This window comes from Sciurus carolinensis, chromosome 3 (assembly GCF_902686445.1).
Source record: "Sciurus carolinensis chromosome 3, mSciCar1.2, whole genome shotgun sequence".
Classification (NCBI taxonomy): Eukaryota; Metazoa; Chordata; class Mammalia; order Rodentia; family Sciuridae; genus Sciurus; species Sciurus carolinensis.
In genome coordinates this window covers 80,787,104-80,814,924 of record NC_062215.1, presented here as the reverse complement: position 1 = coordinate 80,814,924, position 27,821 = coordinate 80,787,104, and the positions used below count along the sequence as shown (strand labels likewise).

At 38.1% G+C, this 27,821-nt stretch overlaps 1 protein-coding gene across 4 annotated transcripts in view; it reads right to left on the bottom strand.

Annotated features, from left to right (window-relative positions):
- Ccdc93 (coiled-coil domain containing 93) overlaps positions 1-27,821 on the bottom strand; it is a 91,131-nt gene that overhangs the window by 46,611 nt on the left and 16,699 nt on the right. For 2 of the 4 annotated variants that reach the window (XM_047544880.1, XM_047544881.1), the window contains exons 5-8: positions 25,285-25,383; positions 18,559-18,615; positions 4,498-4,598; positions 3,548-3,565 (exon numbers count right to left, since the gene is read on the bottom strand). In XM_047544880.1, the coding sequence (XP_047400836.1) occupies positions 3,548-3,565; positions 4,498-4,598; positions 18,559-18,615; positions 25,285-25,383 (275 nt within the window). The remainder of the gene's footprint in view (positions 1-3,547; positions 3,566-4,497; positions 4,599-18,558; positions 18,616-25,284; positions 25,384-27,821) is intronic. The other 2 variants (XM_047544882.1, XM_047544883.1) reach the window with 1 other exon arrangement.

The window sequence follows — 27,821 nt, the reverse complement described above, 5'->3', positions numbered from 1 at the left end:
GAAGCAGCTGGAGCACCAGTTTCCCAGTTCCCTAGACTGCTAAGTTAGCTTCCTAATCATGGTGGTAGAGGGAGTGTCCTCTGCCTAGCTCTAATGTGAGACTTGGGAACTGTTCCTGGCTGAGTCTCCATCGCTCCCTGTGATTAATGAAGCACTTCTGCTGAAACTAGCAACAGCACACTGTTTTCAACCAGGGAATCCAGACCAACACAAGGTCTCACCAAGGTTCCACAGTCCTAGAAGCGTCCTTGTACTTAGAACCTTCCATGATTTTCAGGCCAATAGTTTGAGGAGACCCTGAGGACAGAAGACATGCCTACAGGCAGACAGCTCTTATGGAAGTCTCAGGGACTTTAGGGATTTTCCAAAGAAAGAAGTAAACAACTAAATCTGAGTGACTTAATTCCCAGGTCCCATTGACTCCACCTTCAAGACAGAGGCTGTAGGAAAGCTCCTCTGATCGCCTGAACAAGGTTAGACTCCCAGCTGTGTGATCCTGAATTTACATCTGAAGCTCACTCGTCATGCAATGTACAATAATGATCTATTACGTGTAATCCTCCAGGTCTGCCTGCTGAGCTCCTGGAGGACAGGGAATTTACTTCATTCACTATTTTGTTTATATTGAAAAAATTGAGGAGTAATTCATATAATATAAAATCTGCCATTTTAAAGTATATACTTAGTGGGTTTCTTTGGGTACATGCTATTGTGCAATCATCACCACCATCTAAATCCAAAACGGTTCCTTCATTTCAAAAAGAAACCCTGTACCCATTAGCAGTTAGTCCCAATTCCCACCTCTCTTCAGCCCCTGGCTTCCACTAATCTGCTCCTCTGTCTCTACAGATTTGAACATTTTACCACATTTTAGCTACATTTTAATTTAGCCACATTTTAATTGCTCAATAGCCACATATGGCTAGTGACTATTATATTGGACATTACAGTTACAGAAAACAAACTAATTTTCCAGAATAACTGCCCCAGGTCAAATTAAGATAATTATCTCATTATTTGGAATCTGATACAAAACAGGGGCATAGAAATGCCATACACACTAAGGGCTATGAACTGTTCTTTGTTCATTCAACAATTTACTAAAGATTAAGACTCTAATAGAATGAAATCAGTTATCTCCAGCATTCCAGTAATTGTGCTACAAAACTCACTTGAAAGTCAAATATTCAGCACATAAATAACATGGGTAGGTGTTAGTCCCCAAAAGTTGATTGGACCCATAGTAAAATTGAAATATTACAGGGTTACAATTGAGTCTAAAATTGAAACCATAAGTCTTGTGATTCTAACACCATAACATTTAGAAAAACATACCCAAACACATTTTTAACAGACAGATAGTCCTTAAGGCATTTAACATGGTTGACCAGGCTCAAAGTCCAGCTTTACTGGAACAAATGAGAAATAGAAAAAAGGGAAGAAGCTAGAATGTTGACTTTAGAGCCAAGAGCCCTGTGAGCCTAAAGCTAGGATCAGTGACCTGTGACACTGTTTTCAGATCTTTTGGTTCTAGGAATCAAAATGCTTTTCCCCTTGTCAAGACATGAGATGAGGTGGAAAACAGAAACACTGACCAAGATGAGTTGCCTTCCTCAAACCTGGCGCCATGCCATGGAGACAGAGTTCAGGGGTGAGGGCGGAGAGAGGCTGGAGCTGCCAGCAGAGGGCCAGCAGGCGTGACCAGGGAAGTAGAGAGGGGCGACACTTCACCCCACATAGGAGCGCACATTGGGGTAAGGAGGACCTGGAGGGGGAAGCTCAGGACAAAACCTCATTTGAATGTGCAGGTCATATTTAAGGGCATTTGAGAACTGAACACTAGTTGCTGCCGACAGTGAAAAGGAAAATGATGGCTGTGGCCAGCAGTCAACATTGAGTGATTTTTACACAGAAGAAACTGCTCAGAATTCTTGACATACATATTGCTGTATGCTCCTCATTTCATGAGCAAGAGCTCTGAGCAGTGCAGATCATACAGTCTGATGGCCAGGAAGCAGGGGACAGCCTTCCCAGGGAGGGCTCACTGAAGCTTCATCCAATGTGCTCTGTCAGTTTTCAGAGTCACTCTCTTCTTGCTCAGTCTCAGGTCAAACAACAAAGAAGGTCTGTCTTTCTAAAACCATGAGCTAAACAATATGCTTTTCCTGGAACCACAAACAATCCTTACACACTAAGATAATGATATGCTTTTGTAGTTTAAGAGACCTAAGTTCAAGACCCAGATTCAGCCTCTTAATAGTTCTGAGATTTTGGGCAAGCTAATTTCAGCCTTTTTGAATGTTGTCAAAGCAGCAAATGGGCTAAGTAAACTATCAGAATGTCCAAAGTATCCACTACCCCACCTACCACAAATTCATCCTTTCCTTGCCAGAAAAGCCAAAAACAACAAAATAACCCATTTCCTGAAACAATAACAACAACAATAACAACAACAAAAACCCTTCACCAAACATCTACCCTAGGTTTAGAAATGAGCTTGTCAGCACAATCCTGCTGACAGGAATGAAGACTGGGATGAGGACCCTTTGCTCTTTCTCATGCTCAGAACTTGAAGTCATCAACAAACCCTGTGCCTTGCTCCCTCCCCTAAAGGGAGCCAAGCTCATTCTGAGCTCAGACTGCACTATCCAGTGCAGGAGGGGCAGGGAAATTCTGAATTTATCAGCCTTCACATGGTAACAAGGTTGGCATCTACAACATATCAAAAAGGTCCCATTTGAAACTGAGAATTTCAGAGCAAGATACTCAAATACTGTCAACACGGTCTCAGTGAAATATGCAATTAACTCTGATATCGTTTAATCCCAGGAAAATCTGACTTTCCACGCAAGTGGAAGAAATGGAGGCATAAATAATACAAACTAACAAAACTTAATACATTCTTCCAGATTCTCCTCGGCTCTGAAGAATGCGACATCCACAAATTCTCTCTCCAGTTCTGGTTCTCCCTGAGCTATGGCAGCTTTCCCTGACCACAAGAGATTCCACCATGGTGCCCAGGGTGGGCTTCGTGACCTGCAACCCATCCATCTGCACCGGACCCTACGCTTAGAAGGGTCCTGTATATGTTTTTGTTGCTATCTTAAAATTCTTAATAATTGATCATCATTAATAATTCTTAACAAGGAGTCTTGTAATTTCCTCTTGTATTTAATTCACACTACCAGCTGGTGAGGTGAGGGCAGCCATCACACCTGGCTTAAGGCCAGAACTAACTCAGCTTCTTCTGAAACAAACCAGTTTTTATCCTTTGTAAGGAACAACTTGACCTTATACTACTACCTCAAAAAGCAGCGTGGGCAGGGGGTGGGGGACTGCCTTTCCTTGAAAAGCTTGAATAATTATGACCAATTTCCTTTCTACTTATTCTGCCCTAGAGGATGATGCCATCAGATGTCTGCTCAGGGAGCTGCTAGTAACAGTGCAGTTAGTTCCAGCCACCCAACGAGGGCTGGGTTGTGAGAGAGAGCAGCGCACAATAGCCTCTCCCAGCACAAAGGAAGGGAATGGAAGGAGACATACTCACATCAAGGGATCAGTTACCCTAAGTAGAGAATGCAGGACATAAATGAAAGTTAAGACCCAGTGTCAACCAAAACATTCAATGGAGAGAAGCACGACCTGATTTTTTTTTAAAGAACTGAGCATATAAAACAATATTTTTAATTTAATTTTTATTGGTGCATGATTATACATAATAATGGGTTCATTATGTCACATTTGTACATGTATATAACAATTTGCTCAATTTTCTTCCCTACTACCTTCCTGTTCCCTCCCTTCCTCCTCATTAGCTTACTCTACAGATCTCACTGCAGTTATTTTAATTAGTGCATTATAATTTTATTTATATAAGCAGGATTCATTGTGGTGTATTTATACATGGATATAGCATAACTTGGTAAATTTCATTTCCCAGTTCTTCCCCTTGCTCTTCCCACCACCCTCCCTCTCAATCCCCTTCTACTCTAATGGTCTCCCTTCTATTTTAAGAACCATTTTTTAAAAACTAGAAATATTTTTAGGAAGAAAGAAAATTACTTCTGAAGTTTTCGTTTTCCTAGTTAAGACAATCTTCTCGGGTCACCAAATTTATTTATTTTTATGCTAACAGAACAAAACTATTGAAAGTACTTCCATTTCTTCTGTTTAACCGAAGATTTTAATAAGTGGCAGGGCATGCAGGGTACACTAATATCAGCCTCTGCAAATGTCCAAACCCACCAACTCCCTCCAAAGGAGGCAGAGTCCAGTACACCCTCACACAATCATTTTCACAGAGTAAATGAAAGGTTACCCCCAGAATCTTAGATGACTTTAATATCAGAGAGAAAAGATCCTGATTGGAGATCTCATGGCTGAAAACAGCAAACTCAATCAGGTAGAAGGCAACCCAGTTAACCCAAATGAAGCAATTTAGCTTTTATTTTAAACAGCTTTACAAAATAGACACCTAGACTGGGTTCCATACACTACCTGCCATATTCCAAAAGTGTAGCATGGATTCGCGATTCTTCATCCAGCAGCTCCTCTGCCCCCTGTTGGCGTTTGTATTTCCGACGGGGCTTGTAAACATCCTAAGTGGATGAGACAGAAAAGCAACGAGTGTGAGAATAACTCCTTGGTTGCTAGATGTCTCCAGTCGGTTTGGGGGAGCGGGTGGCAGAAGTGGCCATGGCTCTGCTGCAGGGCCCAGAGGGCACTCAGGACAGCAGCCCTCAGGGAATCTGCTCTCTGAAGACAGAGAGGCAAGGCTTGTGTGAGCTGAGATGAGAGGCGTGGCTGGACCTCTGCTTACCTGAGATGACTCATTTATGCTGTATGCCTCATTTGCTGAGAAAAAGAAAGCTTCTACCAAGAGGTGCAAAGGCTCCTTTACAGAAGAGGATCCTTTGCTCTTAATGTTTTAACACTGTTAGTGTTTGTAGTGTACACATCTTTATTATTTACAGATGTAAAGACAGCCATGGTCTTTTCAGTGCAGCATGAGTTTAAAAAAAAAAGAATATATTTAACAAAAACTTCAGATAATAGTCCAACACTGTTTCATTTTGTATTTATTTGAGTTGCATAATTTTGTAACTAATACATAGATCTATTCCTGTAACAAGTGTCAAATAGTAGGAAGGATGAAAACTTTTAAAAAGCCCTTCATCACCTTCTCTTTTCCCTACATTCAGCCTCTCCCTGGAGATACTACTATCAACTTAACAGGTACACATTCTTGTGCACCTTTCTCTGTGTATTTACATACATTATGTACATATAAAATATTTTTAAATAGTTTTTCATAAAAATAATATAATATATTGCTCTACTTTTTTTTTTTTTTGCTTAATAGCAGATATTGGAGATAGCTGCATGAAAACAAACTCAATGCACAAATCTACTTCACTATTTTAAACTACATGTACTATTAACAGAGATGCCCCCTAGTTAATTTAACCTTTTACTGAGGTATAGGTAGATAATTTCCAAGTTCTTATAATTACACTGATGTGGAAGTGTATCAGTAGGATAGAAACTTAGAAATGAACTCAGCAGTTTGAATATTACCAGTTTGAGCCAAAAAAAAAGGGATGGTCGGGGGAAGACTGTACTGATTTCTGTGCCCACCAATATGTAAATGACATACCTTTGGCAACCACAAATATTTACAAGTTTTCAAATTTTTTTTTATTGTAAACAAATGGGATACATGTTGTTTCTCTGTACATGGCGTAAAGGCATACCATTTGTGTAATCATAAATTTACATAGGGTAATGTTGTTTGATTCATTCTGTTATTACAAGTTTTCAATTTTTACACATCCTACAGGTGAAAAATGTTTCATTGTGTTGATTTGCCTTACCCAAATTACTAGTGAGGCTGGGAATTTTATTTGCTTTTTATCTTATTCAAATCTTTGTTTTCTTACTGATTAATTTGTCATTTTCTTACTGATATGCAAGCATACTATATAATCTGAGTCTTAATCCCCTCACTTTTATTTAGGTAACATATATTTTCATTTAAATATTAAATTTTATCAACTTTTAATTTAGTGGTTTTGGGTCCTATGACAGTTAAGATTTTAAATAGTCAGTTTTAGCTATCACTTCCTTTAGAGTTCTCAGATTTTTATCTCACTTCTTATTACAGGGATTGTAAAAGAAAAAAAAATACCCAAAACCAAAACAATAACAAACCCTTGCATGTTATTTTTTAAATTTATAGTTTACAGTCATATTTAACCTTTTAGTTTACTGAAAAACATGTTTTAGTAGATAGATAGGAATCTAACAACTTTTTTCTGAATAAAAAAATCCCAACATTATCAATTTAATAGTCCATCCTTATGATTTGAAATGGCATCTACAAACACACTGAATTTCTTCAATTCCTTTTGCTTTAATGATTCTCCATCCTATCTCCACTATTCATTTTTCAAATTTCCTGGCCATTCTTACACATTCTCTTCCAAGTTAATTTCAGTATCAGATTGTTAACACATTATGAAAAACACTGTTGTTTTTTCATTAGAATCACACCAAATTTCTACACTGAGAAGAACTGAAACCTTTATATATGGAGTCTTGCCTTGAGAAACAAGGTTTGTCTCTCTGTTGAAGTCTTTTACTCTTGAAGAAAAGCCTTCAAATGAATAGGCAATCAGTTCATGTATCACAGACACATATGTTAACCCAAAGTCCTATAAAAATTTCAAAATGGCAAGGGACTCTAATACCAGAAAAGGACAGTGCTTACAAACCCTTCAGAGATACCTATCTTTAAACAAATGTGTTTTGAGGTTAATCCTCAAAAAATTTTGTAAGAACATAAAATGTATTATACCCTTTCAATGACTTTATTAGATTATGTATTTTTGTTTGGTTTTGCAACAGAGGTTCACTATGTTGCTCAGGTTGGCCCAAACTCCAGGACTCAGCAATCCTTCTGCCTTAGCCTCCCAAGAAGATGGGATTACAGGCATATATCACCACAGCTGGCTAGAGTGTATTTTAGTTATAAATGCAGAAGTAAATAGAGACATGTTTTGTGTGGTACACATTCTGAAGTTTTATATACATACAAGTACATATGCATATATGTGCATATATATCCACTGTAAACAAAGTTCATGGCATATAGTTGCCAACAAATGTAGGTCCTCACCCCCAAATGGATGTCCTTCTTGATTGTTAAGCTGGAAGTCAAATAATACCTCATTAAAATCTGTTCAGGGCACAGGGTGTGAGCTAGCAGCTATTGTGCCAGCAAGATATCTAGTTGTTCTTCCATGGATAACCCACAAGCATTACTATCAGATAATGGCATTTTATTCCATTTAGAATTTTTTCCCCTTGATAATTCTGGTTAATTCTATTATTGTTTTACTTTCATTATGACAAGTTTCAAGCAATCTATTACACACACTATATAATCTCAACAATTTGATGGAAAAGGTAAGGAAACAGGGCCTCATATGATGCTGAGGGCTATTCTCATAAATTGCTGCCACAAATATTCCCTAGTGTGTTCCTGGTATCTACATGAAGAGGAAGCTATGAATAACATAAAATCAACATAGTGAAATGAAAAATATAATGAACCCACATGACATAGTTACTGTGTATAATTTAATTTCCTCTGAGCTCTACCATTATAGCAGTGCTATATAATTGAGCTTAACTGCTATCTTCCTTAGTTACCATTGAAAAAGTCAACGACCCAAGGCAGGAAATTGGATTCTTCCAAAAGAGAACCAACTCCATAACAAAAGCATACTGAAACTAACAGTTAAAAGGACCTTTTATTCTGCCAAACAATGACTATTTTGGCTTCTGAAAATACTTCACACTTTAAAATATATACCATCATATATGTATTTTGTATTTTATAGTCACATAATGAGGTAGATGCAGGGCACATACTATTATTTTCACTTCAGTATTAAGGAAGCAGAGAGGAAATAATTTTGTTAAGATATGTAGGATAGTGTTCAGCCTAAAATCGTATTAGGCCCTACATACACTGGCTTTAATTCTATTGTCTTTTCTTATTTATTTATTTAGTTTCTGGTACCAGGGATTGAACCCAGGGGTACTTAACTACTAAGCCACATCCCCAGCCCTGTTTTTACTTTGAGACAGGGCCTTGGTAAGTTGCTTAGGGCCTCACTGTTGCCGAGGCTGGCTTTGAACTTGTGATCCTTCTGCCTCAGCCTCCCAAGCCACCGGGATTACAAGTTTGTACCACCATGCCCTACTTGACTTCTAATTTCAAAGCTTTTCTGCTACCCTAACTTGCCCTTGGTAGAGATTCAAGTCACCCATCAGCCATTACAGCTAACCCTCTCACAAGTCTCATTATATAATCTGAAGCTGCTAAGTGGATCATTACAACAATTTGCTTTGAAAACCTAACTTTCAGAGGTTTCCAGGTCAACTATAAAGAACTATTGTTAAATTACCCTTTAAAGCAACAGGATTCAGCAATGCAGATGCTGAGTCCCATCTCTGCCACTAACCAGGTGTATGTTGGGGAAAGCGGTTACCCTCAACAGACCTGTTTTATTATCTGTAAAATGAAGGTGGACTTAAAGATTTTGAAGGATATTCTTAGTCTTTCATTTGTTATGCTTTTTTTTTTTTTTTTTTTTTGTACTGGGGATTGAACACAGGGGCACTCAATCACAGAGCCACATCTCCAGTCCTTTTTATATTTTTATTTAGAGTCAGGGCCTCACTGAGTTGCTTAGGGCCTCACTTTGTTGCTGAGGCTGGCTTTGAACTTGCCATCCTCCTACCTTAGCCTCCCCAGCCACTGGGATTACAGGAATACACCACTGTGCCTGGCTATTATGATCTTCTAATCCTATAAAGAAACTAACTTGTTAACATAATTTGTCTATTTAAAGTCTGAGATTAATTTTTAAAATACCATGCTTTACATGATTATGCTCTTTTATACAAAGGTATATAGAATCAACTTATTGTTTTGCTATTAACAGTTAATGGTCATGATTTATTAATGGTAGGCAGGTGCCAGGTAGGCAGACTGCTATCTATGCCCTGCCTACTTGATCCTCACACCCATGGGGTAGTTAGTTATCCTTGTGTTCTGTCTACAGATGATAAAACTTAGGCAGAGAGTTTAAATAACTTGTCCATGGTTAGCAAGGCACTAAGTGATAGAAACAGGATGAAACTAGAATTGGTACTCAGAAACACTCTATGAAATGTTTTATAAATCAACTCTGATCATCCTTCCTGGGTTCTGATATTTTGTCCAGCAGATGATAAAGGACACATGAAAGGGGATGAAAAATTAAAGTGACCCTTTTGTAGAGCAGAGAATTCTTGCACTGAGAGTCAGATCTACTTGTAGATCTGGTTATGAGTCAGTCTCACCTGTCAGAGTGATCCTCTGAGCCCAATGCACTGAATGGCAGGGCAGAGAAGTAGAACAGCACAGCACCACAGCAGCGCCTGCGGCAAATCCCTCACTGCCCTCGAAATTATGGCAGACAACTTCTTTACTAAAATAACAGAGCAGGCTGTGAAGCAACCACTACCAATCTGGCAGTCTACATTCAAAAGCTCCAGTGGGTCAGATCATACCCGAATCAGCAGGTAATGGCATTTCCCTGAATCACCTCCATGGACTTAACTGCTCATTCTCACAGCCCAAGCCCAACTCCAACAGACACTCCTCAGTCTCAGAGCCTGTGAATAAATTCTGCCTCCCGCCTGCATGGCCTCTCTTGATGCTTTCAGCACCAAGTGCAAATAAAGCTGGAATATGCTACTGCCACCTAGTGGTCATATTTTTCTCTTTGATGAGCTAGAATGTGTTCTAGCATACAGTAGTGCTCAATTAACATTACTGAATGAATACAGTCATAGCAGGTCTTTAGTCCTTGCCCTTTACTAACTAACTCCCTGATTTGGGGCAAGTTACTTTAACACCTGTGGTTTTCCATCTGTAAAACATGTGTAAGTAGAGTTGTGAGGATTAAATAATCAATATATTGAATAGTACCTGAAACATGGTAAGGGCTAAAATATATATTCTCACCTATATATAGATGTATATTATTATTATTATTATCTTCATCAATAATAAAAAGTACTATATTGGGTTACTTATGTCACATGCATATTGTACATGAAAGGATTTCTTTATAGCATTCCCTAAGGAAAAAAAACACTGGAGTTGGAACTGGAAATGACTTTTTAAATGATCTTTCAGTAATCCATTAAGTTCAAAAAATGGAAGCTCTATGAAGTCTTTTTTCCCCCGTTCCTTCTATTCTCACACAACATTCTAAACATTACCAAAATATATATTTTGGGTAAAATTTTTAGGGCATGCTTTATTTAAAGATTAAGAGCAAGTAAAAGACCTCTCTCACTGCATGAGACAGATACTTTCAGAACAGGAGGAAGTGAACTGTGTAGCAGCACACTGAGACAAATAAGCCAAATATGATCATGATGCAAAAGTGGAAGGTGGTAAGCACAGGCCTATGCTGGGGAGGCCAGAGTTTCCATTTCTTCAGTCCTTTGAAAATACCATCTCTGGGGAGAGGCCTTCTATAAAGAAACTAGCTGTTTTGTAAACAGGAAATAGGTAGAAGTAAGAAGTAATGCATTTCAAAGAAAAAAACCAGGAGTATTGGGAATATTCCCCATGATGATGAAAAACGAAGTCAAGACAAAGAGAGTACCCCAAAGCAATGAGCTCAGGTGTTAAAGTTCAAGAAGGCCATTTTGCCTGGGGATCTGAATATAACCTTTACCCAATTCCACTAAGGGGATACATCTAAGTAAATAATTAGAGATAGAAGACAAAATTAGTTCTTAGCATGTTCTACATAATGGCCAAGAGGGGTAAACAAAAGATAAAAGCTAAACTAGCTAAATTGGTTGCACACAATGAATAATCTGCAGCTAATAAAAATGCTACAGAGGTATATGTATTGGCATGGAAAGACACCCTCAACATATTATGGAGCAACAGCAAGCAACAAGAAAGAACACCGTGTTCATGATCTCTGATTCTCTACAGTGATACTCATAACTCTACTTCCAACTTGGAATATCAGTGGTAGTCCCTGGCAATGATGATGGATAATACCATGGACAATTTCATCTTTGTATTTTTCTTTATTTCCGCATATTTCCTTATTACTACAGCATTAGTATTAAAGCAAAACAACCTTTTAAAACAAAAACTAATGTTCCAAAAATATAGGACGGGTTACATAACTAAAGACAAAAGTAAAAGATTAGAACAATTTTCCAAGGATAACTAAAGGCAAGAATAAGCTTCATACTTAATAGTAAATGTTTAGTACTTATTTTTCAAAATTATGTTGAAGCCAGAATAAGTAAAAAGCATGCTGGTAGAGGCACAATGATATCATGTTGACAGATGAAAAAAAGGCACACACCTGCAATCCCAGTGGCTTGGGAGGCTGAGGCAGGAGGATCAAGAGCTCAAAGCCAGCCTCAGAAACTTCGAGAGGCGCTAAGCAACTCAGACCCTGTATCTAAATAAAATACAAAATAGGGCTGGGCATGTGGCTCAGAGGTCGAATGCCCTTGTGTTCAATCCCTGGCACCACCATCCCCGCAAAAAAGAAGACATCAGGACAACCTCCACTTAGCATCCATTCTCCCATCTGCAAATGGGAAAAGTCATAGAAAATGCCTCCAAGGACTGAAGAGGTGGTGGGAGAGTGTCAGCTATTCTGGATATGCCCAAGTCTCTGCGACCTAGATGAATAATACCTCAGAGACCAGAAATAAGTCAGCAACATTACTACAAAATTAGTGCCAGGAATGTGTGGGAAAACAGAAATGCCAACCTGTTGTGTAGGAGTCAGATAGAAAATCAAAATCTCGCTGCCTCTTCCTAACTCTGAAGCGACTCAGGGGAGTTTGTTTACCTTTCTAACCTTTGATTTCCTGATTTATAAAATAGAATTCATAATAATAAAATTCTCTGAGTGTTGATTAACAGTAGGGCCTAATTAGATGCCAGACACATAATGGACACTCAATAAATAAAATGGCAACTAGATGCTGTTTTGTAAAAAGCTAGACCTGGAAACTAGGCATTTGTGTAGCTGGTTAAATTTTATTCCTGAATTTCTCATTCACAATTTAAACCTGGGGTTCTAGATTCATCAATAAGAAGCAGGAAAGAATACTGATAAGGTGTCTAAAAGGCAGAACTGGGAAATAGCTAGGAGAAGAAAACACCCTTCAGAACCAGATATTGCAAAGAGCTGTATCTGTCACCTAGGACATGTTCCCTTCCCTCCGTAGAAGAAGAGAATTTTCTTGGGGATAAGAACAAGAAACTGCAAGTTGTTCAGTACTTTAACCTGGCCCACAAGATTAGACCAAGATGTGCACAACAGCCCTGCAAAGTTGGGGAACTCTAATTTCAAGTCAGCTAAGGAAGTGCTTGCAGAAATGCAGAACTGTGCCCAGTGACACATACCTGAAATTACAGAGACTCAGGAGGCTGAGGCAGGAGGATTTCAAATTTGAGGCCAGCCTCAGCAACTTAGTAACTTAGTGAGACACTGTCTCAAAATTTAAAAAGGACTGGTGATGTGGCTCATTGGTGAAGCACCTCTGGGTTCAATCCCTAATACCAAGAAAAACAAACAAACAAAAGAAACCTAAGAAAAGAGCTTCTGAAGTGAGAAGTGTTTTTAGTAGATGAGAAAATTAAAAAAAAAAAAAAAAAAAACCTCAATGCAACCTCTGACCAATCCACAAAATTTCTTTACCATTTCTGCTAAAAATGTACTACTAGTCAACTAAGGATTAAGTTCACACGTGAAAAAGGAAATAAACTAAGTAATAAAAATTATAGTCCAAGAAACTCATACATTTTTCTACCTTCTTTATTCTAATACTATTTTCTAATCAGCTGCTATTGCATATTTTCTAGAATGGTTCTGAGACTGGATTTGGTTCTGGCTCCATGATCAACCAATATAACCTTAGGCAACTTACACAACCTCTTTGTGCTTCAGTGTCCTCATTTATAAGAAAATGAGGTTTCAGGTTGGGACCTGAGACTCTTGCTGGAAACTGGAAGTTCATTGTCAGGTACCTCTCATGCATCAGGCTACTGAAGACTGGGAGGTTTGAATAGTATATGACTGTCAGAGTATAGGGTCATTTTTCTCCTTTTTGAAAATTTTTAAGCTTTTATTTATTTTTCTCGCTCTATTTTCCTTTTGTTTACCTGTTTCCTCAGAGTCTCTTTCTCCCTTTTCTCATGCTAACAACCAACTTCTTTTGATTCCGCTTTTACTCTTCCTACAATCTAGTACTTCTATATACTCTTTTCTTATCCCATTACCAGTTACATCCTACACCCCTCTCCATCCTCTTTGTCCATCATTAGAAACTGTAGACCTCATTGCAAATCTGTTATACTGTAGATAATAATTGAACTCATCCTCTCTATTATGACAATATTGTTAATGTCTTCATTGAGTCTACTTGGTTTAGGGCTGCATATTGTCTGTACTGGGTGCTGCTAATATTGATCTCCCCCTTAAAGAAGAGGTTTTGGAAACCTGCAGACTGTAGGGGGGAATCTGCAATACCCCAGATCTGCACTGCTTGAGGGGAAGATATGTGAACAACATGAAAAAACAAGGGAAGAAAGTATTCCAAACAAACCAAGATTCTATATTAATAGAACCCAATGACAGCATGGTAGAAGAAATGTCACAAAAGGAGTTCAGAATATACTTAATTAAAATGATTCATGAAGCAAAGGACGAGATAAGAGAGCAAATGCAGGCAATGAACTATCACTCCAATAAACAGTTGAAAGAGTAACTGCAGGAAGCAAAAGTTCATTTCAACAAAGAGACAGAGATTATGGAAAAAAAAAATTCTTGAAATAACAGAACAATAAACCAAATAAAAAACTCAATGGAAACCATCACCCATGGACTAGATCACTTGGAAGATAGAACCTCAGAAAATGAAGACAAAATATTTAATCTTGAAAATAAAGTTGACCAAACTGAGAAGATGGTAAGAAATCATGAACAGAACCTCCAAGATCTATGGGATGTCATGAAAAGATCAAATTTAAGAATTATCGGGATTGAGGAAGGCACAGAGATACAAACCAAAGGAATGAACAACCTATTCAAGGAAATAATATTAGAAAATTTCCCAAACCTGAAAAATGAAATGGAAAATCAACTACAAGAGGCTTACAGAACACCAAATGCACAAACTTACAACAGATCCATGCCAAGACACATTATAACGAAAATGCCTAACATACAAAATAAAGATAGAATTTTATCTATATTTGTATTTTTTTATGTGATGCTGAGGATTTAACCCAGTGCCTCACAAATGCTACGCAAGCGCTCTTCCACTGAGCCACAACCTGAGCCCCATAAAGATAGGATTTTAAAGACTTCGAGAGAAAAGCATCAGATTACATATAGGGGGATATCTGATATGGATATCAGCAGATTTCTCAGCCCAGACTCTAAAAGCTAGAAGGGCATGGAACAACATGTTTCAAGCTCTGAAAGAACATGGTTGTCAACCAAGAATCTTATACCCAGCAAAACTAACCTTCAGATTTGAAGACACAATAAAATCCTTCCATGATAAACAAAAGTTAAAAGAATTTACAATTAGAAAGCCTGAGCTACAGAACATTCTCAGTGAAATATTCCACGAGGAGGAAATGAAAAACAACAACATAGGTCAGCAAAGCAAAAGTCAATCAAAGGAGAAACCAAGTCAAGTTAAAAACTAGAAATAAGCCAAAATGACCAGGAATACAAATCATATCTCAATAATAACCCTGAATGTTAATGGCCTAAACTCATCAATCAAAAGACATAGACTGGCAGATTGGATTAAAAAGAAAGACCCAACAATAGTCTCTTCAAGAGATTCATCTCATAGTCTAGACATTCATAGACTAAAGGTGAAAGGATGAGAAAAACGTACCACACACGTGGACTCAGAAAAAAGTGGGGGTTTCCATCATCATATCAGAATAGTGAACTTCAAGCCAAAGTTAGTCAGAAGGGATAAAGAAGGACATTTCATACTGTTTAAGGGAACCATAAATCAGGAAGACACGACGATTGTAAATATTTATGCCCCAAACAACGGCACATCCATGTACGTCAAACAAATCCTTCTCATTTCCAGGAATCAAATAGACCACAACACAATAATTCTGGGTGACTTTAACATGCCACTGTCAGAATGCATGAGAAAATGCTTTCCCTTCCAGAGTCGTATCAATAGAGTATGTTAGCTAACTTTGGATTTTTGCCAATGGAGAGAGAGAAACAGTCTGAAGTTTTAATTTACATTTCTCTTTTTAGTGAGTAAAGTTAACTAACTTGTTGTTTATTAATAGAAAATTTTATTTCCTTTTTCTATGTTTCAAAGGGTTATGACTTTGTCAATTTACAAGTTAAGAAGAATAGCTCTTTGTGATATGAGCTGTAAATATCTCCCTTAGTTGTCTTTTTTAAAAGTTTGTTTATGATGCTTTCCATAAAAAAATGAATTTTTATATAACAAAAAGTACCAGTGAAATAATTTATACGTGGGAATTTTGAGTCATGAAAGGTTAGATAGTACTTGCTGACTCCAGATTTGTAAAGAAAAAATTTCAAGTTTTCTTATTATTTAATGGTTGTCTTATTTAAAAAATATCTTTGGTACATACAGAATTTATCATGGTATATGAGGTAAGGCAGGGATATTACTTTACTTATCCCTATAACATTTATTGACTACTTCTTTTTCCCAGTGATTTGAGATGATGTCCTCTTTATACATTCAATTTCTATATGTATCTGATTGTACTTATGGGCATTCTGTTTTGCTAATAGACCAGTAGGATACTCTTAAATTATCTAGGCTTTTAAAAATACCTTAATGTGTTTTAGTGCTGGTCCCACTTCTATGTTTATTTTTTTCACTAAATTTAGCATCAGGTGATATAGTTATAAAACTGTTAAGTTTTCACTGAGATTTTGTTAAATTTACAAATTAATTTACACAGTAATATAGTCCTTCTATTTGTAGAAAGTCTATTTTTTTGCCTTTCGTGGCATTTCAATTTTAATTTTTAATAGGTCTCACATTTTATTAACATATTAATATATTTATTACTGTTATATATGAAATCTTTTCTTTCATTAAATCTTCCAAAAGATTGTTCAAATATATGTAAACTACTAATTTTTGTGTGTTGATTTTGTACTTGGTAATCTAATTGAGCTATTTTACTGATTGCAGTAGCTGTTAATAAAATATCTTGAATCTTCACAAGAAAAAAAAAAAGAAGTAATTATAGTTGCACATGAGTCAGCTACCAGAATATTTTGTGCAGTATATTTAAGTAATAATAAATTGAAAACCCAAATAGATCAATAAGTGGCTGGCCAAATATTATTATAATACCACTACATAGTGGTTTGCTATGGAATCATTAAAATTATATAGTGTAAGACTACTTAATATAAAAAATGAAATATTGTTGAAGTGGAAAAGCAAGTTACAAAATACTGTAATAGTGTGATCCTATGTAGGTAAAAGAGAAAAATTGTATGTGTGTGTCTGTATTCATTTCTGTACTTGTACACTGAATAAAGATAACACAATTTGATTGCAAAAAAAAAAGAATAGTTTGGGCACTAAGTATTTATGATTATCATTATCTCCTTAAATTCTGTGCAGTGGCCTTACTAAACAGAAGTAGGGTCTCCGTTACAATGAAAATCCACAGCTAGAACTAGCCTTTTTTCATCCTGGGTTAGATAACTGATTACTATATTCTTTTCTAAAAATTTACAAAATTTTAGAGTATGATTCTAATTTAGTTAAAAAGTGCACATTAGAAACAAGAAAAAAATATACCTAAGCATTAAAAGTGGTTGTTTCTGTGTTATAAGATTAAGGCTAATTTCTTTTCCCTCCTGAATCTATCAATCTTCTTATGAAGAACTTTAAGAATGTTCTAAACTGGACATCTATTTCATAGCTAGAAAAGAATATTACTCTGAGAGTGTATCATTTTTTTCTTATTATTTATGTTTCCTTTTTAGTTTTTAATTAATTACTTATTTATGTTTTTGAGCTATGGTCTGTGTTGCTCAGGTGGCCTGGAATTCCTGGGTCTAAGTCCTTCCACCTCAGCCTCCTGAGTTGCTGGGACTATAGGCATATGCCACCACTCCTAGCTTCTTATTTAATAGTGCCACTAAACCTGAAAACAGTATGTGGCTTCCCAATGTCACCACCTTAAAGGTTTTCCACCTCTTCCAATTATAAAACGTAACTGAGGAAAAGATATAAGTATAATCATAAAGTGACAAGCATGCTGTTTTACCTGAGCACTTCATGTCTTTCACCAGCAAATGAATATTGATTATTCTTTTCAGAGTAATCACATTGCAAGATCACAAATTTTATTAAGATAAGCCAGTATGGAAGTCTTTTTCTGAAAATTTCATGAAGTCACATAAACCAGATCACCTTATCCTTTATACTTATAATGCAACCACATAAATGTGCATCTGAGCCAGGCATGATGGGGGACATCTGTAATCCCAACAACTGGGGAGGCAAAGGCAGGAGGAATGCAAATTACAGGCCACCCTCAGCAACTTGGTGAGGCCCTAAGTAACTTAGCAAGATCCTGTCTCAAAATAAAAAATAAAAAGGGCTGGGGATGTGGCTCAATGGTAAGGTACCCCTGAGTTCAATCCCCACCTACTAATAAATAGACTATACAACTATATTTTTAAAAAGCTACTTATATAAGTAAGACTGAATTCTACAAACATGGTTGAATAAAACATTAGGTATGATACAATTTAGATGCAGTAAACAAGATGCAAATAACACTGTATTATTTCTAGAGAAAGATACTGGACAACCAGGGACTGAGGTTTTATTCCCATCAGTTTAGATAAGCAGGCTGTAGGAATGAACAGTGCTGACCATGTTCCCAGGGCTCTGGTTCAGTGTTTTGAAAAGAAAGAGCTCTCCACTTTCCCCTGTGCTGCGGATATGGTTGTATGCATGCAGACTTCTAGCGGATGGTGACGAAAACTACCCCAGAGCTTTCTGCACAAAGTTCAGAAGCCACTCTGCCTCTCCTAAGCCATCACAGGGGTGGGTATGGGGCAGTAACTTCAATTTACCATCTCTAGTTCATCATTTGTTCTTTGAAGTTATGCCAAATTTACCCCTGCCATGGGATACAGAGGAAAGACTTTGCATTTAGACATTTTGCTCTTAAAACTGCAATCAAGAATGCAGGACACTGGATGTGGCAGTTCTACCTGTGGGTGCTGATGTCCTGGAACTGAGCATGCAAAGCAGGCTGGGCTTCCCTCACATTGTCACCAGAGACTAGCTCCTGGGGGAACCCAGCAGGCAATCTGTGATTCTAACAAAGGACTGTCTGAAGGTGATGCGGTGCCAGGACAGAACACAGGTGAGGGAACTTACTGAGAGGTCAACAACTGTCTTGATGGCCTTGTCTTTTCTCTTTATGAAGTCATCATCCTGCAAGACAAAACAGGCATAAACAAACCCCAGGTTGCTACAGATTACTCAGCTGAGCTGCTTAAAAATCTGCCTTATAAATAGGCTTCTCATTACTACTTTGCCAGAAGCCATCTCAATTTGCTAACAAGTTAGGATACATTCTCTATGGGAAAATGCGAGGCTCTATGCAGATGGCCCCAACACAGATTCCTACAAACAGTAAGCTAAAGGAGTTCCAGGGAGTACAGTGGTTCAGATAAGCATTCTCACTTGAAATCCTATCAGTGCTGAAGTTTCAGATAAGTCACCCAACCTCTAGGCCTCATTTTCTCAATCTGCAAAACAGGGACAATCATTAGGATTAAAGAATAGAAGTCAAATGCTGTGCTAGGACTGGCATATAACATTATTATTGTTACTGCAACGACTATAAATTATTACTATAGAAATGCCCCAGGGAAGTGAGTGGTCTCTCAAAAAGCTTTATACAAAAATATGCTCTTTCAATTTAAAAGAGTTCTAGATCAAGTACCAAAATTCAAAGAAAATGATAAAACTGTAGGGCTTCAGATTAAGTGGCCATCTAGAGAGGCAGTTCTTTTTTTTTTTTCTATATATATATTTATTTTTATTGTAAACAAATGGGATACATGTTGATTCTCGGTTTGTACATGGAGTAAAGGCATACCATTTGTGTAATCATAAATTTACATAGGGTAATGTTGTTTGATTCATTCTCTTATTTTTTCCCCCTAACCTCCCACCCGTCCCACCCTCTTTTCCCTGTATATAGTCCCTCCTTCCTCCATTCTTTCCCCCCACATTATGTGTCCTCATCCGCTTATCAGCGAGATCATTCTTCCTTTAGTTTTTTGAGATTGGCTTATCTCACTTAGCATGATATTCTCCAGTTTCATCCATTTGCCTGCAAATGCCATAATTTTATCATTCTTTATGGCTGAGTAATATTCCATTGTATATATATACCACATTTTCTTTACCCATTCATCAATTGAAGGACATCTAGGTTGGTTCCACAATCTGGCTATTGTAAATTGAGCAGCTATGAACATTGATGTGGCTGCATCTTTGTACTATTCTGCTTTTAAGTCCTTTGGGTATAGGCCAAAGAGTGGGATAACTGGGTCAAATGGTGGGTCCATTCCAAGCTTTCTGAGAAATCTCCACACTGCTTTCCAGAATGGCTGCACTAATTTGCAACCCCATCAGCAATGTATGAGTGTACCTTTTTCCCCACATCCTCGCCAACACCTATTGTTGCTAGTATTCTTGATAATCACCATTCTAATTGGGATGAGATGGAATCTTAGGGTAGTTTTGATTTGCATTTCTCTTATTACTAGAGAAGTTGAACACTTGTTCATATGCATGTTGATTGCTTGTAGATCTTCTTCAGTGAACTGTCTGTTCATTTCCTTAGCCCATTCTTTGACTGGATTATTTGTATTCTTGGTGTAGAGTTTTTTGAGTTCTTTATAAATTCTGGAGATTAGTGCTCTATCTGAAGTATGGGTGGCAAAGATTTTCTCCCACTCTATAGGCTCTCTCTTCACATTACTGATAGTTTCCTTTGCTGAGAGAAAGCTTTTTAGTTTGAATCTATCCCAGTTATTGATTCTTGCTTTTATTTCTGGTGCTATGGGAGTCCTGTTAAGGAAGTCTGGTCCTAAGCCACCAAGTTGAAGATTTGGACCTACTTTTTCTTCTATAAGATGAAGGGTCTCTGGTCTGATTCTGAGGTCCTTGATCCATTGTGAGTTGATTTTTGTGCAAGGTGAGAGATAGGGGTTTAATTTCATTCTATTGCATATGGATTTCCAGTTTTCCCAGCACCATTTGTTGAAGAGGCTATCATTTCTCCATTGCATATTTTTGGCACCTTTGTCTAGTATGAGAAAATTGTATTTATCTGGGTTTGTGTCCATGTCCTCTATTCTGTACCATTAATCTACCTTCCTAGTTTGGTGCCAATACCATGCTGTTTTTGTTACTATTGCTTTGTAATAAGAGTTGAAGATCTGGTATTGCGATACCCCCTGCTTCGCTCTTTCTGCTAAGGATTGCTTTAGTTATTCTGGGTTTCTTATTCTTCCAGATGAATTTCATGATTGCTTGTACATCATTGGGATTTTAATTGGAATTGTGTCGAATCGGTATAGCACTTTTGGTAGTATGGCCATTCTGACAATAATAATTGTGCCTATCCAAGAACATGGGAGATCTTTCCATCTTCTAAGGTTTTCTTTAATTTCTTTCTTTAGTGTTCTGTAGTTCTCATTGTAGAGGTCTTTCACCTCTTTTGTTAGATTGATTCCCAAGTATTTTATTTTTTTTGAGGCTATTGTGAATGGGGTAGTTTTCCTAACTTCTCTTTCTGAAGATTCATCACTTATGTATAAAAAAACATTGGATTTATGAGCATTGATCTTATATCCTGCTACTTTACTGAATTCACTTATGAGTTCTAAAAGTTTTCTGGTGGAATTTCCAGGTTCCTCTAAATATATAATCATGTCATCAGCAAATAGGGATAGTTTGAGTTCTTCTTTTCCTATTCATATCCCTTTAATGTCTTTGGTCTGTCTAATTGCTCTGGCTAGAGTTTCAAGGATGATGTTGAATAGAAGTGGTGAAAGAGGGCATCCCTGCCTTGTTCCAGTTTTTAGGGGGAATGCTTTCAGTTTTTCACCATTTAGAATGATATTGGCCATGGGCTTAGTGTAGATGGCCTTTATAATGTTAAGGAATGTTCCTGCTATTCCTATTTTTTCTAGTGTTTTGAGCATGAAGGGATGCTCTATTTTATCGAATGCTTTTTCTGCTTCTATCGAAATAATCATGCGATTCTTAACTTTAAGTCTGTTGATATGATGAATGACATTTATTGATTTCTGAATGTTGAACCAGCCTTGCATTCCTGGGATAAAACCCACTTGATCGTGGTGCACTATCTTTTTAATATATTTTTGTATGTGATTTGCTAAAATTTTGTTGAGAATTTTTCTATCGATGTTCATTAAGGATATTGGTCTGAAATGTTCTTTCCTTGATGTGTCTCTGTCTGGTTTAGATACCAGGGTGATATTGGCTTCATAGAATGAGTTTGGGAGGGTTCCCTCCTCTTCTATTTCATGGAATACTTTGAGGAGTATTGGAATGAGCTCTTCTTTAAAGGTTTTATAGAACTCGGCTGTAAACCCATCTGGTCCTGGACTTTTCTTTGTTGGTAGGTTTTTGATGACCTCTTCTATTTCATTACTTGAAATTGATCTATTTAAGTTTTGTATGTCCTCCTGGTTCAGTTTAGGTAATTCATATGTCTCTAGAAACTTGTTGATGTCTTCAAGATTTTCTGTTTTGTTGGAGTATAGATTTTCAAAACAGCTTCTAATTATGTTTTGTATTTCACTCGTGTCTGTTGTGATGTTTCCTTGTTCATTCCGAATTTTAGTAATTTGAGTTTTCTCTCTTCTTCTCTTGTTAGTGTGGCTAAGGGTTTATCAATTTTGTTTATTTTTTCAAAGAACCAACTATTTATTTTGTTAATTTTTTCAATTGTTTCTTTTGTTTCAATTTCCTTGATTTCAGATCTGATTTTAACTATTTCCTGTCTTCTACTACTTTTGGTGTTGATCTGTTCTTCTTTTTCTATGGCTTTGCGCTGTAGTGTTCAGTCGTTTATTTCTTGATTTTACTTCTTTTATTGAATACGCTCCATGAAATAAATCTTCCTCTAAGTACTGCTTTCATTGTGTCCCAGAGATTTTGATATGATGTGTCTTTGTTCTCATTTACTTCTAAGAATTTTTTTATTTCCCTCTTGATGTCTTCTGTTATCCATTCATCATATAATAGCATATTATTTAATCTCCAGATATTGGAGAAGTTTCTGTTTTTTATTCTGTCATTTATTTCTAATTTCAATCCATTATGATCTGATAGAATACAAGATAGTATCTCTATCTTCTTGTTTTTGCTAACAGCAGCTTTGTGGCATAAAATATGGTCTATTTTAGAGAAGGATCCATGTGCTGCTGAGAAGAAAGCATATTTGCTCTTTGTTGGATGTTATATTCTAAATATGTCCATTAAGTCTAAATTGTTGATTGTGTTATTGAGATGTATGGTTTCTTTATTCAATTTTGTTTGGAAGATCTATCCAGTGGTGAGAGAGGTGTGTTAAAATCGCCTAGTAATATTGTGTTGTGGTCTATTTGATTTCTGGAATTGAGAAGTATTTGTTTGACTTACATGGATGAGCCAATGTTCAGGGCATAGATATTTATGATTGTTACATCTTGCTGATTTATGCTTCCCTTAAGCAGTATGTAATGTCCTTCTTTATCCCTTCTGATTAGTTTTGGCTTGAAGTGCACATTATCTGAAATGAGGATGGATACTCCAGCTTTTTTGCTGTGTCCGTGTGCATGGTATGTTTTTTCCCATCCTTTCACCTTTAGTCTGTGGGTATCTCTTTCTATGAGATGGGTCTCTTGCAGGCAGCATATTGTTGGATTTTTCTTTTTAATCCAATCCGCCAGTCTATGTCTTTTGATTGATGAATTCAGGCCATTAACATTCAGGGTTAATATTGTGATATGATTTGTATTCCCAATCATTTGACTCATTTTTTGTTTTTTGACATGATTTGGTTTCTCCTTTATTTGGCTATTCCTTTAGGCTAGTTCCTCCCTTTGGTGATTTGCATTGTTGTTTTTAATCTCTTCCTCATGGAATATTTTGCTGAGAATGTTCTATAATGCTGGCTTTTTTTTGTAAATTCTTTTAGCTTTTGTTTATCATGGAAGGATTTTATTTCGTCGTCAAATCTGAAAGTAAGTTTTGCTGGGTATGAGATTCTTGGTTGGCATCCATTTTCTTTCAGGGCTTGGTAAATGTTGTTCCAGGCCCTTCTAGCTTTTAAGGTCTGGATTGAAAAATCTGCTGATATTCTTATTGGTTTCCCTCTGAATGTAATTTGATTCTTTTCTCTCGCGGCCTTTAAAATTCTGTCTTTGTTTTGTTTGTTAGGTATTTTCATAATAATGTGCCTTGGTGTGGGTCTGTTTTAATTTTGTGTATTTGGAGTTCTATAAGCCTCTGGTACTTTATTTTCCATTTCATTCTTCAGATTTGGGAAATTTTCTGTTATCATTTCATTGAATAGATTGTTCATTCCTTTGGTTTCTCTGTGCCCTACTCAATCCCAATAATTCTTAAATTTGGCCTTTTCATGATATCCCATAATTCTTGTAGATTCTGTTCATGATTTCTTACCATCTTTTCTGTTTTGTCAACTTTGTTTTCAAGATTAAATATTTTGTCTTCAATGTCTGAGGTTCTGGCTTCCAGGTGTTCTATCCTATTGGTTATGCTTTCTATGGAGTTTTTAATTTGGTTTATTGTTTTCTTCATTTGAAGGCTTTCTATTTGTTTTTTTTTTTCAGTACCTCTAACTCTTTATTGAAATTATTTTTTTCTTCCCGTATTTGCTCTTTTAACTGTTGATTGGTGTGATCATTTAATGCCTGCATTTGCTCTTTCATCTCTTCCTTCAATGCCTGCATTTGCTCTTTCATCTCCTCGTTTGCTTCTCTGATTGTTTTAATTATGTACATTCTGAACTCCCTTTCTGACATTTCTTCTGCCATGCTGTCATTGGGTTTTATTGATATAGCATCTAGGTTAGTTTGTTACATTTTCTTCCCTTGTTTTCTCATATTGGTCAGATATCAGTGGGACTCTGAGATATTGCAGATTTCCTTTATTGGTTTATAGTGTCCCTGTAGAGTTCCAGCATATCACCTCTTAACCTTCAGTAGCCTGAAGTCTTGGAGGAACTTGATAATGCAGTGCTTCAGAAGAAAGCTGCCCCTGGCCTGCCACTGGGTGCTGGACTGGGGGATGGGTGTGCTCGGAAAGCCTCTCAATAGGCGGGCCTACTCCATGAAGCCTGCTGTGGACTGGGCCTGCCAGCAGATGGAGCCGGGCTGCCTGGGAAAGCCTCAGGCCCCCCTGCTCTGGTCCGAGAAGCTGCCTGAGGACCGGACTGGGGCGCCACTGGGGACTGGGTGTGTGCAGCAAGCCTCTCACAGGACGGGCCTGTTCCACGAAGCTGGCTGTGGGCTGGGCCTGCCTCCGGATGGAGTAGGGCTGTTCAGGAAAGCCTCTCGCCACCCTGCCATGGTCCAGAAGCTGCTTGCAGACCGGGACCCGCCACTGGGGACTGGGTGTGCACAGAAAGCCTCTTACTGGGCAGGTCTGCTCCGAGAAGCTGGCCGTGGAACGGGCCTGCCGCCAGATGGAGCCGGGCTGGTGGGGGAAAACCTCTCGCCACCCTGCCCTGCTCCAAGAAGCTGCCCACTGTCCCAGCATGCTGCCTGGGCCGAGCTTCACCTGGTGGGAGTGACTCACCCAGCGTCTCTGAGTTCTTCCAAGTCTCTCAATACCTCCCCTTCTTGAATCCTGAGTTCTGGAGTGCCAGGAGATGCAGTCACCCTCTAGTCCGCCATCTTGAAACCCAAGAGGCAGTTCTAACCAACCATGAGGCCCTGTTTCACTGCTTCCAGAGGAGGAGTAAAGATGCCAAGAAGGAATTGGGGATGGGGCCCTGAACTTGTGCATTCATGGTCTCAGTGGACAAGAGAGGAAAAGCACAATACTAACCTCAGGGAGACTGTAGGTTTTCTGGAACTGGGATATGGAGTAGGAGCGAATGTAGTCACCCATTTCTTCTTTTGTTTCGATAGCTCGTTTCACCAGCCACTGGGGAAGGAAGTGAAGAAACATGAGCTGATAGGGATGTAATCCCATGTCAGTAAAGGCCCACTTAGAGACGCATATCTTGTGAAGTGAAATCAGCATGGTTGAATTGACCAGGTGTTAAGAAACTATCAACACATGCTTTCCTGTAGGAAGAGCACTGGCTGGGCATCCAAGCTGCTAAGACACAGTGGGACCAGTGCTGAGCAGCTGTGCTGAAGCATTTTCCACATTCTCAGACCTCAGCATATTTCTGTAAAGGGAAGGAGATTAGTTCCTCAATATTCTTGACAACACAGTGCTACCACTACAGGAGTAAATGAAATCATAGCACCCACGTGCTTTGTAAATACCTGAAGCACAAGGCAAATACAGGTATTTTCCCAACCACCGTTCCCAGTGGCAGATGGTAATATAAATCTCTCTTTCCTATGCTTGTACTACAGACCAGAGAAAGGGGAGAGAACTACAGCAAATACCTAAAAAAACCCCTTACTTGATAGAGGAAGAAAATCCCTACAGTAGTATTCTGATTTGAAAACAATGTATACTGAATATGGAGCCCAAGAAGGTATCTGGTTTGGCTGATACAACATCCTCTCTCTTGATCCTCATGATGTTATAAGGTAGAAGGTACTGGCTAAGTTTTACAGAACCTGAGGTACAGAAAGACTATGTAAATTTCTCATTGATCTGTAGCTGCAAAGCCACAAAGTTGGGAGTCAGGACTCAGGGGCTCTTGTACCAGATGACTGACAAGTGCATTTCATTACCCACATGAGCATTTCCCAGTTCTACAGGGCTAATACCCAGAAGCATCTGCTCTTCCCATTCTTCCACTTAAAAATCTGGTTAACACACACACACACACACGCACACACACACACACACACACACACAATCTACATCCTGCAGAAGAGTCAGGCGCTGAGGGTTAAGAGTGGTGTAAGGTGCAGAAAGACCCTTCACTTCTCCCCCATGTTCTTCATGCATTCCCTTCAGTACTGAAGTGCAAAATGCACGGCTCCAGCTTCCTCTCTGGAAAGATCACTACATTGCCAAAACAAATTCTGAGTAGTAGTTGTGTTTTACAACAGCAGACTTGGTGAGGTCTAGATGCCTAGGAATGTAGACATGTGACCCACAGCAAGGTGCTCCTGTAGGAATGAGAAGAAATACTGTCAGAGAGCAGCTAGCTTAAGTAAAGTGAAAAACCTGTTTAGGAAGTGGCTGACCAAGATAGAGGTGTCTACAGGTAGCTTTATGTGGAATACTTCTTTGTCGTTTGTATCTTCTACCTTTGTCGTTCATATCTTCTATTTATTTCCACTACTGTACCCACCCCACCTCTGATCAATGACCTCAGGCACTGACAGAAAACCAAAATAGAGGCAGAACAGAGAGCACTCAACACTACTACAGCCCCTCACCCAAACCCTCACCCCAGTACCATGGCTCAGGACCATTAAAGTGGTTGACTTATTGCTCAACTGAATTTAGCTCTCTTTGCTTTTGGATCAGAAAACCCAGTTTCTGGCTTTTCATGTCTGTTTCTTTCCAGATCTAGCTCTATTAATCTCAAATCTACTCTTAAGTTACTCCTTGGGAAGGAAGGATGAAAGGATGGAAGGAAGGAAGGAAGGAAGGAAGGAAGGAAGGAAGGAAGGGAGGGAGGAAGGAAGGAAGGAAAAAGAAAGAAAGAAGGAAGGAAAGAAAGAAGGAAAAAGAAAGAAAGAAAGAAAGAAAGAAAGAAGGAAAGGAAGGAAGGAAGGAAGGAAGGAAGGAAGGAAGGAAGGAAGGAAAGAAAGAAAGAAAGAAAAAGAAAGTTACTCTTTGGATGGATCCTGGGAGTGTGATCAAATAAGGAAGAGAAAGCCTGTTGACTCCTAGGATTCTCATAAAGAATCAACAGCCCTGCTTTGAAGTTCCCAGTGAGAAGGACCGTGGAGAGGACCTCCTGGACAGCCAGCTTTGCCACAGGTTCCCTACCACTCAAGGAGAGTATCTCCTTTCATGGGACTCAAACATCTGGCCTGGGAGAAAAGAATGTGCCCTAGAACTACTTGTAAGAAATTAATTCTGTTTTTTTCTCAGCTGGCTTTCAGAGAGCATTGCTGTAGTTTTTCCAAATCACATGCACATGGGCAGTGAGACTCCAGAATCACTCCAGACAGCTAGGGTAATGATTCCCAAATGCTAGTATATGATTGGTCTTTAAATGTTTCCTGAAAAAAATGGAAAAACCTTCAGGCTTTTGTGAGTTCTCATAATCCCAAATATATTCAGTTTGAAGGACTTTCCTCTTGTCTAAGATTTTGAGTTAAGTGGACTTTTCTTTAGGAAATGATAGAAAAAAGATAGTAGTTTAAAAATGTTCTTGCTTAAAAGAGCAATGTTGGAGGCATCATAGTAGCCAATTTCAAATTATACCAGAGCTATAG